Source organism: Solanum verrucosum, unplaced genomic scaffold, assembly GCF_900185275.1.
Source record: "Solanum verrucosum unplaced genomic scaffold, falcon-dt-bn FXZP01000049.1, whole genome shotgun sequence".
NCBI lineage: Eukaryota > Viridiplantae > Streptophyta > Magnoliopsida > Solanales > Solanaceae > Solanum > Solanum verrucosum.
Window position 1 is genome coordinate 7,846,794 of NW_026020221.1, and position 14,774 is coordinate 7,861,567.

General features: G+C 30.1%; 1 protein-coding gene, 1 non-coding gene and 1 pseudogene across 2 annotated transcripts; 2 read left to right on the forward strand and 1 right to left on the reverse strand.

Annotated features, from left to right (window-relative positions):
- Positions 1 to 2,121: 2,121 nt before the first annotated feature.
- TRNAE-UUC (transfer RNA glutamic acid (anticodon UUC)) lies at positions 2,122 to 2,193 on the reverse strand. Its single transcript has one exon. It is a non-coding gene; the product is annotated as a tRNA-Glu (tRNA).
- A 2,650-nt stretch (positions 2,194 to 4,843) lies between these two features.
- Positions 4,844 to 5,831, forward strand: LOC125831479 (uncharacterized; annotated as a pseudogene).
- A 3,463-nt stretch (positions 5,832 to 9,294) lies between these two features.
- On the forward strand, positions 9,295 to 9,858 carry LOC125831480 (uncharacterized). Its single transcript, XM_049510661.1, has one exon. The coding sequence runs from the start codon at positions 9,295 to 9,297 to the stop codon at positions 9,856 to 9,858; it is 564 nt and encodes a 187-aa protein (XP_049366618.1).
- Positions 9,859 to 14,774: the final 4,916 nt, after the last annotated feature.

A 14,774-nucleotide genomic window follows, 5' to 3' on the forward strand; every position in this document is an offset into this window, starting at 1 on the left:
TTTGATTTTTTTTTGTTTCAATGACTAATTTATATTTATTATTTTGATAGTCAAATTTATTTATGTTTCACTAATATTCTTGTAAATTTTATTATAGATGACCCAAATTTTTTTTCAAATACAAAAACTAAATTACAATATAGCCGAAAAAATAGTTTTAAATTATAATATAGCCAAAAAAAATTGTTTTAATTTTTTTCTTACATTAAGGAATAAAAATAAAATAAGAATAGGAAACTCAAGTAATGATAATCAAAGAAGTCAAAAAAATAATTTATGTATGCAAAAGATTAAAATATACCTTGAACTTTGCTAGAAAGATCATATATACCCCTAAATGATTTTTAAAAAAAATTAAAGGCTAAATATATAAATTTAAAACTAATTTTTTCACTCCCGTTAAATGAAGGGTATATGTGAGCTCATTTTGTAACGGTAGGGATATATGTGAACCGTTTGTATAACGGTAAGGGTATATATGAGCCAATTTCATAACGAGGGGCATATCAGCTCCAAATGACAAAGTTGAGGGGTATATCAGACCCTTTTTCCTAATTTTTAAAATTAATTAAAAAGAAAAAAATCTAGAACAAAGAAATATTACTTGATTCTTTTTTTAGGTGAAGAAAAAACTTTTGGGATTGAAAGAATGACTTTATGGTTGTTGGAATTTAAATTCATAAAACCATGCATGATACTCCCTCGTCTCTATTTATTTTTTAATGTGATTTATTTTTTTATTTATTATTTTTGACAAATTAAAAAAAGACGATTTTTGTTTTCCTATTATACCCTTAATTTATTAACATTGAGTTAATGTCTTAGAAAAATGTAGTGAATAAATATGTTTGAGAGCCTATCAATTAATAAGGATAAAAAGCTAAATTTGATATATCAAACATTATTTTCTTAATAGATCTGTCTAAGTCAAAAACTGAAAAGCAAATAGAAACAAATGGAGTACCATGGGAAATTAATCAATACTCACTAAAAAAGAAGTTGAATTTGGAAATTCCTAGATTCCCATGAAGAGCATGAATGGAGCCTTTTCATGTGTAATGATAAAAAAAAAAATTCAGAGTTGATAAGTTTGTGATTAATCTAATTGCATAATAACATTATCTTTTGGATTAGTTTAATTTAAAAGTGGACGTCACAGAAGATGTTATAAAGTAAGCAATGCATTTCATAAAAGTTTGATAATTGATATGGTATTTAATATTTATAAAAAAAAAATTGAAATATCAAATATTATATTGAAGTAGGTAGTTATACAGAAAATTATATATATTATTATTATACTATAAAATATATAAAATAGTATTAATATAAAATTAATTATTGAAACTTTGATTTCTCTACCTTGATTGAAATGTCCTCTTTGAGAGATTGATTAACGAATGTAATTGCTTGTACTTTATTTTAAATATTTCTACATGCGGTGTTAGTATGATATGATTAAGGCATTTCTTGGAAAGTCGAAATTATAATTTTCTATTATTATATATAAGATGAAGTCGATCAAACTATGTTACCCATTACTTTAGCATAAAATATCAAAATTAAACATAAAAATATTATATCATACTGAGTTAATTTTATATAGTAATTGAATAGCATTTTCAAAAATCAAAACTTAAAATTAAATAATCATAATTCATATTGTGCTATATCATGCCTACCTTACTCATAGGAACCACAAAGTACAAAACGCATTATATATAAGGCCCCATTTATTTTCTAAAAATTTACATGACACAGTCATGTCATTAAATAAGTATAGAAAATTATATTCTAAAATATAACCATAAAAATTACCTTGACAAAGTTAAATGACTTTTGAAAAACAAAATGATAATTATCCATTGAGGCAAAATATTAAAACCATCTTTTCTATTACTAATTTCAATTCATTTTTTCCAAAGCATAACTAATCTTTTGACAAAATTTCTAGTTTGGAAAATGATAATAAAACAGAGAAAAATCATTTCATGATTATTGTTTTATATTATTTTATTTAACTTACAATTTTTTTTTGAAAAAAAAATCATTTATAAGATCACATTGAATATATTGTTGTTATTGGTTGGAAATAAGAAAAAAGTCGAAAAATGCAAAAAGTTCCATTACCGGGAATCGAACCCGGGTCTCCTGGGTGAAAGCCAGATAGCCTAACCTCTGGACGATAACGGATTTGCCATGCAAACTGCATTGCTTGATTTTATCACTTCTTCCAGTTATCACTTGAGATCCAAAACATTTGCGGCTTGTAAATATGTTCTTCTCCACGTAAATATATTTTATTATTTGGGGGGGGGGGGGGGGGGGGGGGGATTACGTTTACTTGTATTTGCTATAATTTCTACTATCGTTCGATCAATATTGAGGCTTTTATTTTTTGTACCAACTTTCGTTGATTAATTGGATCTGTTCATCGATGGTCGGCATGTATTATGGTCCAAAAGAAATGAATTGGATTGCTTACACGTTTGATCCTCTGATTTACTATTCTCAAAAATTAGCAATTCATTTATTCAGTATAGATAATAGTTAATGGTAAACTTGGATTTAACTTAATATATTTTAAGAAAATTTATCCTCCTCTTGAACAATTGGTTAACTTTACGTTAGGTTCTCCTCAACTAAATAGATAAATTTTCACTTTATTTTCTTGGAGTTCTAGAAAATACACATTTAGAAAATGATTTTGTCTTCCATGTGTTTTCTTATCGTTGCATTCCACTTTAATTTTCCCTTTTCAACGTCTAATAATGGACAAAGAGAATGAAAAAAAGAACAGAGAGAAAATGATTTTGTCTTCCATGTGTTTTCTTATCGTTGCATTCCACTTTAATTTTCCCTTTTCAACGTCTAATAATGGACAAAGAGAATGAAAAAAAGAACAGAGAAATAATAGAGAAGAGAAATTAGAGTCTAATCCCTGAGAAAATATTACCTTATTTAATTTCTTAAATTTGTTAAATTTTGGTGGCTAAAGAGTTATACGATGTACTCTAAAGAATAGGGAAAAGAAATAGGTTCCCTCTTAAACTCGTTCTGAAAAGTCAGTTATATGTTTAAACTATTATGACGATCTATTACACACATTTGCTATTTAAAAGTGAATTTATTTACCCCTAAGACGTCTAACACCACTCTCACAATATGTGGTGCATTACACTCGCTGCCACATCACTGCCATGTCAGCGGCATGTTAGAAATAAAATAAAAAATCACTTTTCTTTTGTTAACTATACTAGTATACGTACCCACACGTTGCGCAAATATTTGAAAATGAATAATTTTTTTATTTAAAAATAATTCATATGAATTATTATTGAGTATTAAAATTGCAGGTGCAGTCATATATAATGTTTTTATTTTATATTAATAGTTGATGCTAATAAAACTTTATCCTTTAAAGAGATCACACATTTTTCTAACAACTTCTATTTTTCATTGTATAATGAAAATTCGTAATAGCATATGTGGTGTGTGTTAGATTGATATTTGTGTTAATTAATTAAATTTAAAATTTATAGACCGGATTTGAATTTAGCATTAAAAATAATAACTCTAACTTTAGTAAAAATAATAATATAATTTGCAAAATATATTGCAACCTATTAGCACACTCCTCTCTGGTTCAAACTTGTAACGTAAAATGATTTTCATTTAATTAAACAAAAATAAATTCATGAAATAAGGATACACAAAATCAAATTATTATTCAAATTTAAAAAATTTAGACGTTCGGATACTAATTTGGATAACTACCATTTTTTAAAAATAAATTTAAAAAGGAGAGGGGAACGAAAATATACGTATATATACAATTTTCTCTCGCTTTATACAAACACAAACGCACTTTATACACTTGCGTTTGTATAAAAAACGAGAGAGACGAGGGAGAGAACGAGAATGGCGAGCGAGATTCACCAGGAGAGAGGTGAAATAGCAACAGTTTGCTATGAGGTATAATTAAATCAAACTATATTTATAGCATTTAATTTAAATTAATAATTTGCTATTATATACCATTTTCCCAAAAAAAAACCCATACCGCATGATGATGGTTTATATATATTTATATATGATATGTATGATTTAACATGTATTTGGCCGAAATCAACCTTGTAGGTTAGTAGAACTAGATTTACTATTGCTATTCTAATATATCGTATTCACTACTATTTGTATTCATTTAATACAGTTGTTGATATAAAAAATATAATTCAAGTATAACTAATCTCAATGTTAGTGATTTCAACATTACTAATTCATCATATTGAATACTATTCTTATTCATCATTTAATAAAATCATACCGTTGTTGATGATTAATTTTTTTCTTAGTTCCAGCATATAAAAAAAAAAATTAAAATGTGAAAGACAAAAAAAAGAAAGAAAAACAAAAAGTAAAGAATTAAAGTATGACATACTGTAATTGTTATCAGGAAAACGGTACAGTTAAATTTGTATGAGGTCAATGACACGGGTTATCAGTTTAGTGTGTGAAGTTTCTCATTAATAGTTGAATATTGTGCAATCAATAAGTAAAGAATTAAAGTATGAGTAAAGGAGCTCTATATTTGAAGCTTCTATGCTTCAATGTTATCGTAAACTTCAAGCGACAAAGTCTTTTCCTTTCCTTCATTGCAATGACACCACCAATCAGATCAAGTAGCAAAGGAAGCCCTGCACACTTTCAGGCTATTTCTTCTCCAACGACGAATAGTTCATCAGGGCAACATTCTTCTCCGAATACCCTTTTCCCTAATAAATCTCAACTTCCTTCTGGTGTGAGCAATCGAAGAAAAAGAGTACCAAGTTAACAACACTCCATGGATAGCGATTTCTTTCCATCAGAAGCTGAAGAAGAAGCTTGCAAAGTTAACAACACTCCATGGTTAGTGACTCGATAACTAGTGGAGATAAGGGACTTATCCCCTGCCCCTAAAATAGATTTGGAAAACCGGTGGCAGATCAAGAAAAAGATTGCTCGCGACGAGATTGTTGTAGGGATGATGGTGGTTCAACTTTTCAAGACGTTTGAGTACATTCTCCGATACTGGACTTAGGAAATGGCCCGCGACGTTTGAGTACATTCTTCGATCAAGAAAAAGATTGCCTGCGACGAAACCCCTAAGCTTGTTACTACACATTCAATTGCTACTAAGTACCCCGCCTCAATTCACCTACCATCCTCGACCCGGAAATGTCTTCATCGAACGAAACACTGGCACTAAGTACGTTGGAATTAATTACGTCCAACTGCTGCATACACACAATCACAATACTTTCGATCTCCTTTACAAAGCTTGTTACTACACATCCGATTGGATCCACAACGACAGTTTACTCCCTTCCGGTTACACCACTGTCAAGTTCATCCGACCCTCACAAGATGTCCCCTGGAGCATAGAGGCAGGACAATCAATCCACAATTCGAACATTATTAACGTCGAAAAATGGGTTATTCAGAAATTCCAAGGAGGATACTGTGTTGCATTGCCTTATATGTCAGAAGGATCGCTCCGTTACATTCTGTCAACTCGATTTAACAACGGATTACCAGAGGATTGTATTGCTATTGCTCTTAAACAAGCGTTTCTGGGTTTGTTTGATCTTCATAATTTGGGTCTGATTCATAAGCGTTTCAGTGCTGGGAATATCTATGTTAATTTTAAACAGACACCTATTTCGGAAGTCGAAATCAAATTGGGATTTGCAGCAACCATTTACGATTAAGAGTTGGAATCTCCTCTTTTTGTTAGTCACGGAACAGAACTTGGCGTTGATTCAACTGTTACCATTCTACCAATTTGTTAGTTAAATTAAGGTGTTGAAATTGTGTTATTAGTCGATAATTTTACTTGTGTTTATGAATTTCCAACAGAATCTAGAACTACGCGAGTTGTACAAATGAGTTGAAATTGTGTTATTAGTCGATAATACAAGTACATGATCCCCTTCCTGTACTTGTATTATTATAGTGCTCTCTTTTTAAAAATAAAAAATAAAAAAATTATGAGAACAATGTAGTTCTGTGAGCACCCAATTGCTTAGGCATGAAATTTCACAAAGCGATGATAGTTTAGGAAGGATACAAGCCGACGATCAGTTGCTACTTTCATCTTTAAGTTGATGCATTCCGTACAGTGTGATTAATTTTAATGAATCAATATCCCAGAAAACTGTTTGGGATCTGATCACTCCATAATATTAATAATTCCTCAAGTACGAGCAAAGATTCCTCTGCGTCTTCCAAATACTGATATAATATTCTCAATATCTTTAACTTTATAACACAGTTAGTTCAAAGACAGAACAATCATTGATTCCCACAAGTCATAGCTTAGCAAAACTCCAAATACTAAGTGTTGGGTATGTTATTCAGAAAGTCTAGAGTTGCAAAGTTTGTTTCTGCACTGGTAGATTTCTCCTTTAAGTTGCAAACAGGAATGGATACCTCCAACACTGCCAAAAGAATGAACAATTTGCCATCAGTGAGAATAATCAATTATTTCATGCTCAATGCAATGTTATATTGATGAGTAAATCAACTCAGCATATAATAAACATTCATGAGGAGGGCGGCCAACTTTTGACATTTTTCAAGAGTCGAGGAGAGACATGATCACTCTTCCTATTAATGCCCATGATTATTTCATATTATCAAAATTCTTTCATTATAGCTGGTTGTCAAACAATACAGAGATAGGTGCAGGGTTGTGAGAATTGTTCTCCTCCTAAAGAACTCGTCTGATCAAGCTGGAAGAGTTTATGTCATTGGGGTTAATGCGATGCTTTTAAATCAGGCAATCAGCAGTTAGACTCCTTTGATTTAAGCATGCCATCTCTATTCTGATGAAAAAGTGACTGAACCTGTCAAATCGGATCCTCGAGCTGTTTGATCACAGTTTCTCCAAAACATCTTGTTGTATCGTTCTAGAAAGGTTTTACAGCAAGCACGTTCTTTTGATAGAACCTCTTCTGCTTTTTTTTACTTGAATTTGCTGATATCATCGTCTTGATTCTGCTGATCTGATCATTTTCTTTGTACTTGAATTTTTATTGTATGCTCTACTTGCCAAAAAAGAAAGAAATAAATTGAAACAGACATATAAGTCGTATGTCAACCTTTATATGCATTCTGTAGGCCAAAGTAATTTTGGTACTGAATGTCGAAATGATCAACAACTGACTTACCATTAAATACTCTGTAAGCCAGAGTAGTTTTTCCAAGCCTTGGCATGCCAACTATGGAAATGACATCAACCTCAGCTGGTCCATTGGTGAGCTTCCTAATTATCCATTCTGTCTTCCCCTCACATGCCAAACCTATAACACGAGACTTTTGAGTACATTCTTCCATACTCAAAGTTGTACATGGACAAAGGTTTGGTGAACGAGTCTGTGATGTGTGTTCATGTATGCAACACAGGAGAATGGCCCTAAGAAGTACGAAAGTGCAATTCATGCAAGTGCTAGCATTAGGAAGCTGCATAATGATCGCGAATTGGGTGTTGCCAATGAAATTGGGATCCTAGGTTTTAAACGTTTATGTTTAAAATCATCTAGCTCGATGATCAAGAAGTCGAAATTCTAAACAGGGGTATCTAACATTTCACACCTTTTGCTTCAGGTGTCTTAGCTGACATTTGTAGGAAAGATGACAGATAACAAATAAAGAATTTAGCGATGATAATAGAATTGCTTTATTTAGCGGCAATAACAAATATAAGTTTTATAACCAACACTCTTTATTAATTTCGCTTAAGGCTTTAGCGACTCTGGATGCAATGACACTAACTCAATTGTCACTAAATATTTCTATGACAATAATATTGTCGCGGAAAGAGAACTTTATTGTTATTAAATTTTTTTTTTGTTGCAAGATAAGTAAATTGAAATGAACATGTATTTTAAAAATAATTTCAATAATAATTTATACTTCAAATAAAACTTGAAATCAGTGACGGAAAAACCCAAGACTTATACTTAAGTTAGATGTTTCTAGTTTGCAAGATTTTAGAATCCAAAAATTGTCAAAGTCTGAGTTCAACAATTTTATCCAACCTCAACTATGTTTGAAATTATATCTCTAATGAAATTACTTGTTTATAAGATGTAGAAAATTAATGAAATTTATTAAAAACTATTTGTATATTTTATATGTTTCCAATCAAGAAAAGTAATGACGGAGTGCAAATAGTAAGAACGTGATTTATATAGACTAAAATTAAAATGAATTTAAAGTTATATATTATAAATTTATATATAATTTGAATAAGGAAAGATTTAATAAGAAAATTTTATTTAATTTAAAAATTTTAAATATTAGAAAGATATATAGATACAATTGTATAAAATTTGTAAAAAGAATTAATACATTTGTCCTACATGGCTTCGTAATAATAATTTTGTGTCATACACGACTTTCTATGTGTATTATGTCATGCAAAATGTGTGTGTCTACTTGGTGCAAAACTAGGAGTTTCGACTTGAAAGAAAATGTCAATTTTTTAAAAAAGAAAGAAAAAAATTATAACCATTAGCTTTTCTAGTTTATGAGATTTTATGATACGTTGGAAAAGCTAATTTAAGGTGTTCAAGATAAAAACATCAGATGATAAAAGGGGTAACGTGAGACGTAATACTCCAATGGGAAATATTTGTCTCAAGTTGGATGACATGATCAAATATATCAAAAAAGTATGACGAATGACAAATATAACGCTTTTCTAAGAATATAAAGACAAATATGACCTTTTTCCGTTTTAACAATATTACATAAATTGAGATTAACATAACATGTGTTATACTCTAAATTCAACACATATTTGGCCGAAATCAACCTTGTAAGTTAGTAGAACTAGATTTACTATTTCAATTCTAATCTATCGTATTCACTACTATTTTTAGTCATTTAACACAAACCATATAGTTGTTGATAAAAAAGAAAGTTAATTCAATCATAACTAATCTCTAGTAATTTCAACATTACTAATTCATGATATTGAATACTATTCTTATTTATTTAATACAAACCATTCCGTTGTTGATGATTAAAAAATAATTTAGTTCCAGCATAAAAAATAATTTTAAAAAAGTGATAGAGAAAAAAGAAAGAAAAACAAAAACTGAAAACTAAAAAATGGTTATGCCCGCCATTTGTAACGGCTTCTTTTAACTCTGTTTATCCTATAAATTTCCCTCTTCTTCTTCTACTTCTTCTTCTATTTCCCACTAAAATTCTCTCCCAAATTTCCAATTCTTGATCGTCAACGGCATGGGTGAAAGGGAATGTTCACTTCTCCTTGTAAAACCTTTGCTTAGCCTTAAGAAGACCTTCTTTTACAATTTCTTTCCATCAAAAGAAGAAGAAGAAGCTTGCAAACTTAACAATACTCCGTATGTAGTGACTCGAGAGCTAATTGAGATACGGGATATATATCCTCCCCCAAAAATCGATTTGGAAAACCCATGGCAGATCAAGATAAAGATTACCAGTTATGAGGTTGAGGCAGGAGCCCTGTTGATTCCATATATCGAGACATTTGAGTACATTCTTCGATACTGGACATTGGACATGGCCAAAATTTTGGTGAACGGGTGCAGGGTGTGTGTTCAAGTGTGGGATGTAACAACGGATAATGCTCCTAAGAAGTATGAAGGTGAGCGTGTTTACTTATGGATGCTGTGCAACGATGACTATGCTCTTTCGTGCATTGAATTGTTCAACAATAACAGATTGGGCGTTGGTGATGAAATTGGGCTGTTTTGGGATCCTAGATCTTCAAATTTTATGTTCAAATTACTTTATAATCAAAGAATGCGGCTGATTCATTTGTAGAAATTGGGATATTATGTTCAAATTCTGTAAACGATTCAAGAAATAGGATCATAGGTTTGTTTAAAATTGAGTATGAATATATGATGATTCTTTTCTCAAATTTAGTCTGCTTTTTGTACTTGTGATTGGAATATCTGGATTCTTGGCTACGATGATTGTCTGTTTTTGCTGATATCATTGTCGATTCTGTTCTAGCATTAGTCATTGTTGATAGAAATGGACAAATTTTCATCCGAATGGAGATGCTAATCGTAATGAATGGTCATTGCTCGTGGCTCTTAGCAATGGGTGAAAATGCCACAGCTGAACTTATTCATCATAGCTGGAGCAAACAGGCTCTTTCTTAAGCATCCTATAAGCTTGAGTCATAGCCTAAGTAGCCATTTCTGACAGAAGCATTTAATGAATTCCAGTTTCTCTTAGAATCTGTTGTTTGTAATTAAGCGAGAAATCATCAACTTCTGAACTAATAATCCTAAATAGAGTGCAGTATATAGAAATGTATTTGGGCAAGTCGAATAGAGGAATGTGATTTCTAAATTCATTAAATCGACTGGGTTTGAATGCATTCTTCCATACTGGAAAAATGAGGAAAAGCATTACCTGTGAAGATCTCACTTTTGGAGATCTGCGAATTCCATTTTTCCTGACGTTTGAGTGCAAGAAGTTTGGTAAACGGGAACGTGGTGTGTGTTGACTTGTGGGATGCAACGAAGAAGAATGGCATTAATAGGTATGAAGGTGGAAATTTTACTTTTAGGAAGCTGTGTAGTGATGACTACTCTCTATTGTGCATGACATTGATCAATGATCGCGGATTGGGTGTTGATTATGAAATTCTCCTATGTTGGAATCCTATTATTTCAAAGTTCATATTCAAATTAAGGTTTGTAGGAAGAAGACATTCTCTAACACACCAGGGGTAATGACTCGAGAGCTAATAGAGACGACAGGCCCTGCCATAATATTTGATCTGAGTAACAGAAGGTACATCAGGAAATACATTACCAATGTAGATATCGCTCAAGGAACACTGTGTATTTCATCTTTCGGGACGTCTGAGAACATTCTTCCATTCTGGAAGTTGGACAAGGCCAAAAGTTTGGTGAATGGGAACGTGGAGCGTGTTGGCTTGTGGGATGTAACAGAGGAGAATTATGGCAGGACTAATAGGTATGAAGATGCAAGTATTACTTTTAGGAAGCTGTGTAGTGATGACTATTCTCTATCGTGCATGACATTGATCAATGATCGTGGATTGGGTGTTGATGATCAAATTGGGCTATGTTGGAATCCTATTATTTCAAAGTTTGAATTCAAATTCATTTCAAAGGTTTGTAGGAAGAAGACATTCTCTAACACACAAGGGGTAATGATTCGAGAGCTAATAGAGACGACAGGCCCTGCTATAATATTTTATCCGAGTAACATAAGGTACATCAGGAGACACATTACACATTACACATTCTTAAAGATGTTTATGTTCAAATTAATATGTAGGGCTGTATTGAATGATTAGGGGCTTGTAGAAATTCAAATTTTATGTTCAAATTGTGTAAATGATTCAAGAATTGAAATATGAATATATGATGGATGATTCTTTTCTCAAATTTAATCTGTTTTTTGTACTTGTGCTTGGAATTTTGTCTACTTGTATTTGCAAGAAAAGAGATGAGTTAATTTCAATTCATCTGTTATACAAGTTTGAATGTTTTGTGCCTGAGTAACTAAGAATGAGCAAAGATGTGATAGTTCAAACTGTTTTATTTCATTCTTGAAAGGTCTTACAACAATCACATTCTTTTGATAGAACCTCTTTTGTTGTTTCTTTAACTTGAATTTGCTGATATCATCGTCTTCGTACCTCAATTCTGCTGATCTGAACTTGCAAGTGTATGCGCTAGCATTAGTCATTGTAGTTCATCTAACAGAATATGCACAATAACATCAAAGAGACGGTGTCCATTTTGCTGTTAGTGAGTGCACTAATCTGTTTACATAGTGCACTCACTATGTTAATTTAGAGGCCTTGTTACATAAGTGGACTGAATTGTAAAATAGAGGAACTTCATTTTATTTTGAAACTTTTGTTGGTAGTAGGTCGCATACCTGTGGAATTAGTCGAGTTGCACGATATACATATATATAGCACTAAAAATGATATAAATGATTCATTTAAGTTTGAAAGTAGGTCTAAAGTTATCGTATGAATATATATTTTGTATAGGTAATAAATCATTTGTTTGTGCAAATAATCTATGGTATTGTGGCATTAAATAACTAAAATCATATATGTAATATTATGACACTTTGATATCTAACTCTGTTGTTTTTAATAGTTTTTGACATTTTAAAAATATACGCAATAATTTAATTCATTTTTAACCCTTGATTTATGATTAAAGGATATGTGAAGAGGGTATTATTTTCCAAATCTAAAATGTTAAGAGGGTAAAATGAGTTTTTTTTATTAATATAAATTTCTTCTTATTTTTTTCATATATTATTGGAAGAAAATGTGGGTAGTATTTTTCTTTGGGCCAAAAATAGAAAAAGTTGAAGAATGCTCCTTGGGATTATTTCATTGGTTATCCCACACCAATCATACCTTTCTTATTGAACAAATTCCATTTATGATTTATTTAATTGGAATATAGTTTTGGTGGAGCTCCAACTAAAGAAATCAAATTATTTTACAATATTTTTCGACTGCATAATGATTCATGCATGACATTTCAAGGTTAGATAAACCCCCTAATTAATTTCCCAGATATAAGTACTAATCAACAAATAATGTTGGATTGACATCATGTTCAAGCAAGTTTGAGGGTAGATTCATGTGAATTTAATAACTGTGAAATTTATTAAATATCTGATCGTGAATTTCACTATTATTATAATGTTAACTTAAAAGTTATTATAGTAATTATAAATTTTAAATTCTGAATTTATCTGAGTGTTCGAGTATGTATCTTCAAACTGAACTAATACTTATTTATTTTGACACTAATGTACTTTCTTAAAAAACTTATTTTTAAGTGTTCAAGTACTAGAACATAATCTGATACCGCCCCATTTGATTTCATGTTGATAGTGCGCCTCACAAATAATTTATTAAAGTCAATTAAGTTGTTTATTGTTTAACACATGATTTTTAAAAATTGAAATACAATTTTAATAGATAAGAGATACATATTACTAGCTCTAATTAATGAGAGGTAAATATAGCTTATTTTCGATAGTACTCAAAAAAGCAAATATAACCCTTTTTCGTAAACATAGATAACACTAACTTATTATGGTATTATTTTCTTTGTTCAGTATTTAATTTGGTACACTTTTTAAGAAAGAATTAATGGAATAACAATATTATTATTTTTTAAATATAATAAATTATTTTGAAAAATAAATTGGGAAATGACGGTAGTTTATAATAAACGCAAAATAGAAATCAAGTGATAAAATATCTCTTGATTTTTCAAACTGAGTAAGTAAAAATAAACAAAAAGAGTATAAATTTATCGGTTGGAAACATTATTATATATTAGGCCTCATTATTAAGTATTCTTTTCATCCATTTTTACTTCTCGAGTATTTGATTTGACGCATTTCTTTTTAAGTGTAATAAAAAATGACATTTTTTACAATGTCAGTCCTTATATATAAAATTAATTTAGTGTTTTTGAATAATACATTGAAAAATAATTATAGTTAATACTCCTTCTATTCAATATGAATAATTTCGACATTTTTTTATGGTTCAAAATAAATGAACTTTTCAAAGTTCAAGAATGTATTAATTTTTTTTTCCTGAATTACTCTTCTTTTTAATAAGATTTTGGATCCCGAATAATGACCATCTCTAAAAAAAAATTAAAAGTTTGGAAAGTATCAAAAATATGATATTGTCAAAAGAATATGAAGTTCACAGGATAAAATTAGGGAATGTATAATTATTATTTTCTTTATAAAAATAGGAGTTGTTATGAGATTTTTAATCTTCTGCTGTGTTGCTTAGATATGGAGAAGAGAGTTATGCTAGGTATTTACCTTTTACAAGAGTGAAGATGAGGGGAGATTTGAATTAAGAATATTAAAGATCGTGGCAGAGTTAGAATTTTCACTTAGGTGATTCAAAATATGAAAAAGTGAACATAAAAAATAATTTTATTCATGCATAAACAATATATTGTTTTGTCAAAGAGAGTTCAAACGAATATGTTCACTCATACATAGATCCGGTCCTGCTATTAGAAGAGTTGACTCAACAGATTAAACAAAACTCACCTATCCATAATGAACAAAACAACACTCCAAATGCTACGTAGGATTCATGTATTTTAAAGACATTTTTCTTGGTCATATTTTAGTGTCTATCTCGTCACTCATTAAGTTAAATTATCTAATTTATAAATCGTGTCAAATTTAAAAGATTATTTATGTATTCAATTTTAAAATAAAGATAAATTAGAAACTAAATAAAATATTTTAGTCTTGGATTTTTCAAATTAAACTAGTTAAAATAAATATTTATTTTAAATATATTTTCCTATTTGACCACAAACACAATCAAGCAAACATAAAGTAATTTAACTTTTTCTAGTATGTATTAAAAATAAGTAGACCAATGTCACCACGCATGAACGGTCGGTATGAATTGGCTAGTTGGGGGATAGAGACAATAAATAGCCTATTTGATAAAGTTATATTTAAAAATATTTTTAAAAATTATTTAAATATTAATTATCATTTAAAAGTGATTTAACATTTAACTGGCAAAATCTTCATTGTTTCTTATAAAAATAATAATCAAAAGAAGTTGATTTTAAATGTTTGACCAAACAAATTTTAACGTAAATCCAATGTCCCTGTGGAATGTCTATCAAACTATCTATCCTTGATTTCGGAAACGCTAA

Bases quoted from the DNA above. Each gene is read 5' to 3' on its own strand.
- LOC125831480 (XM_049510661.1), top strand. From the start codon at position 9,295: ATGGGTGAAAGGGAATGTTCACTTCTCCTTGTAAAACCTTTGCTTAGC.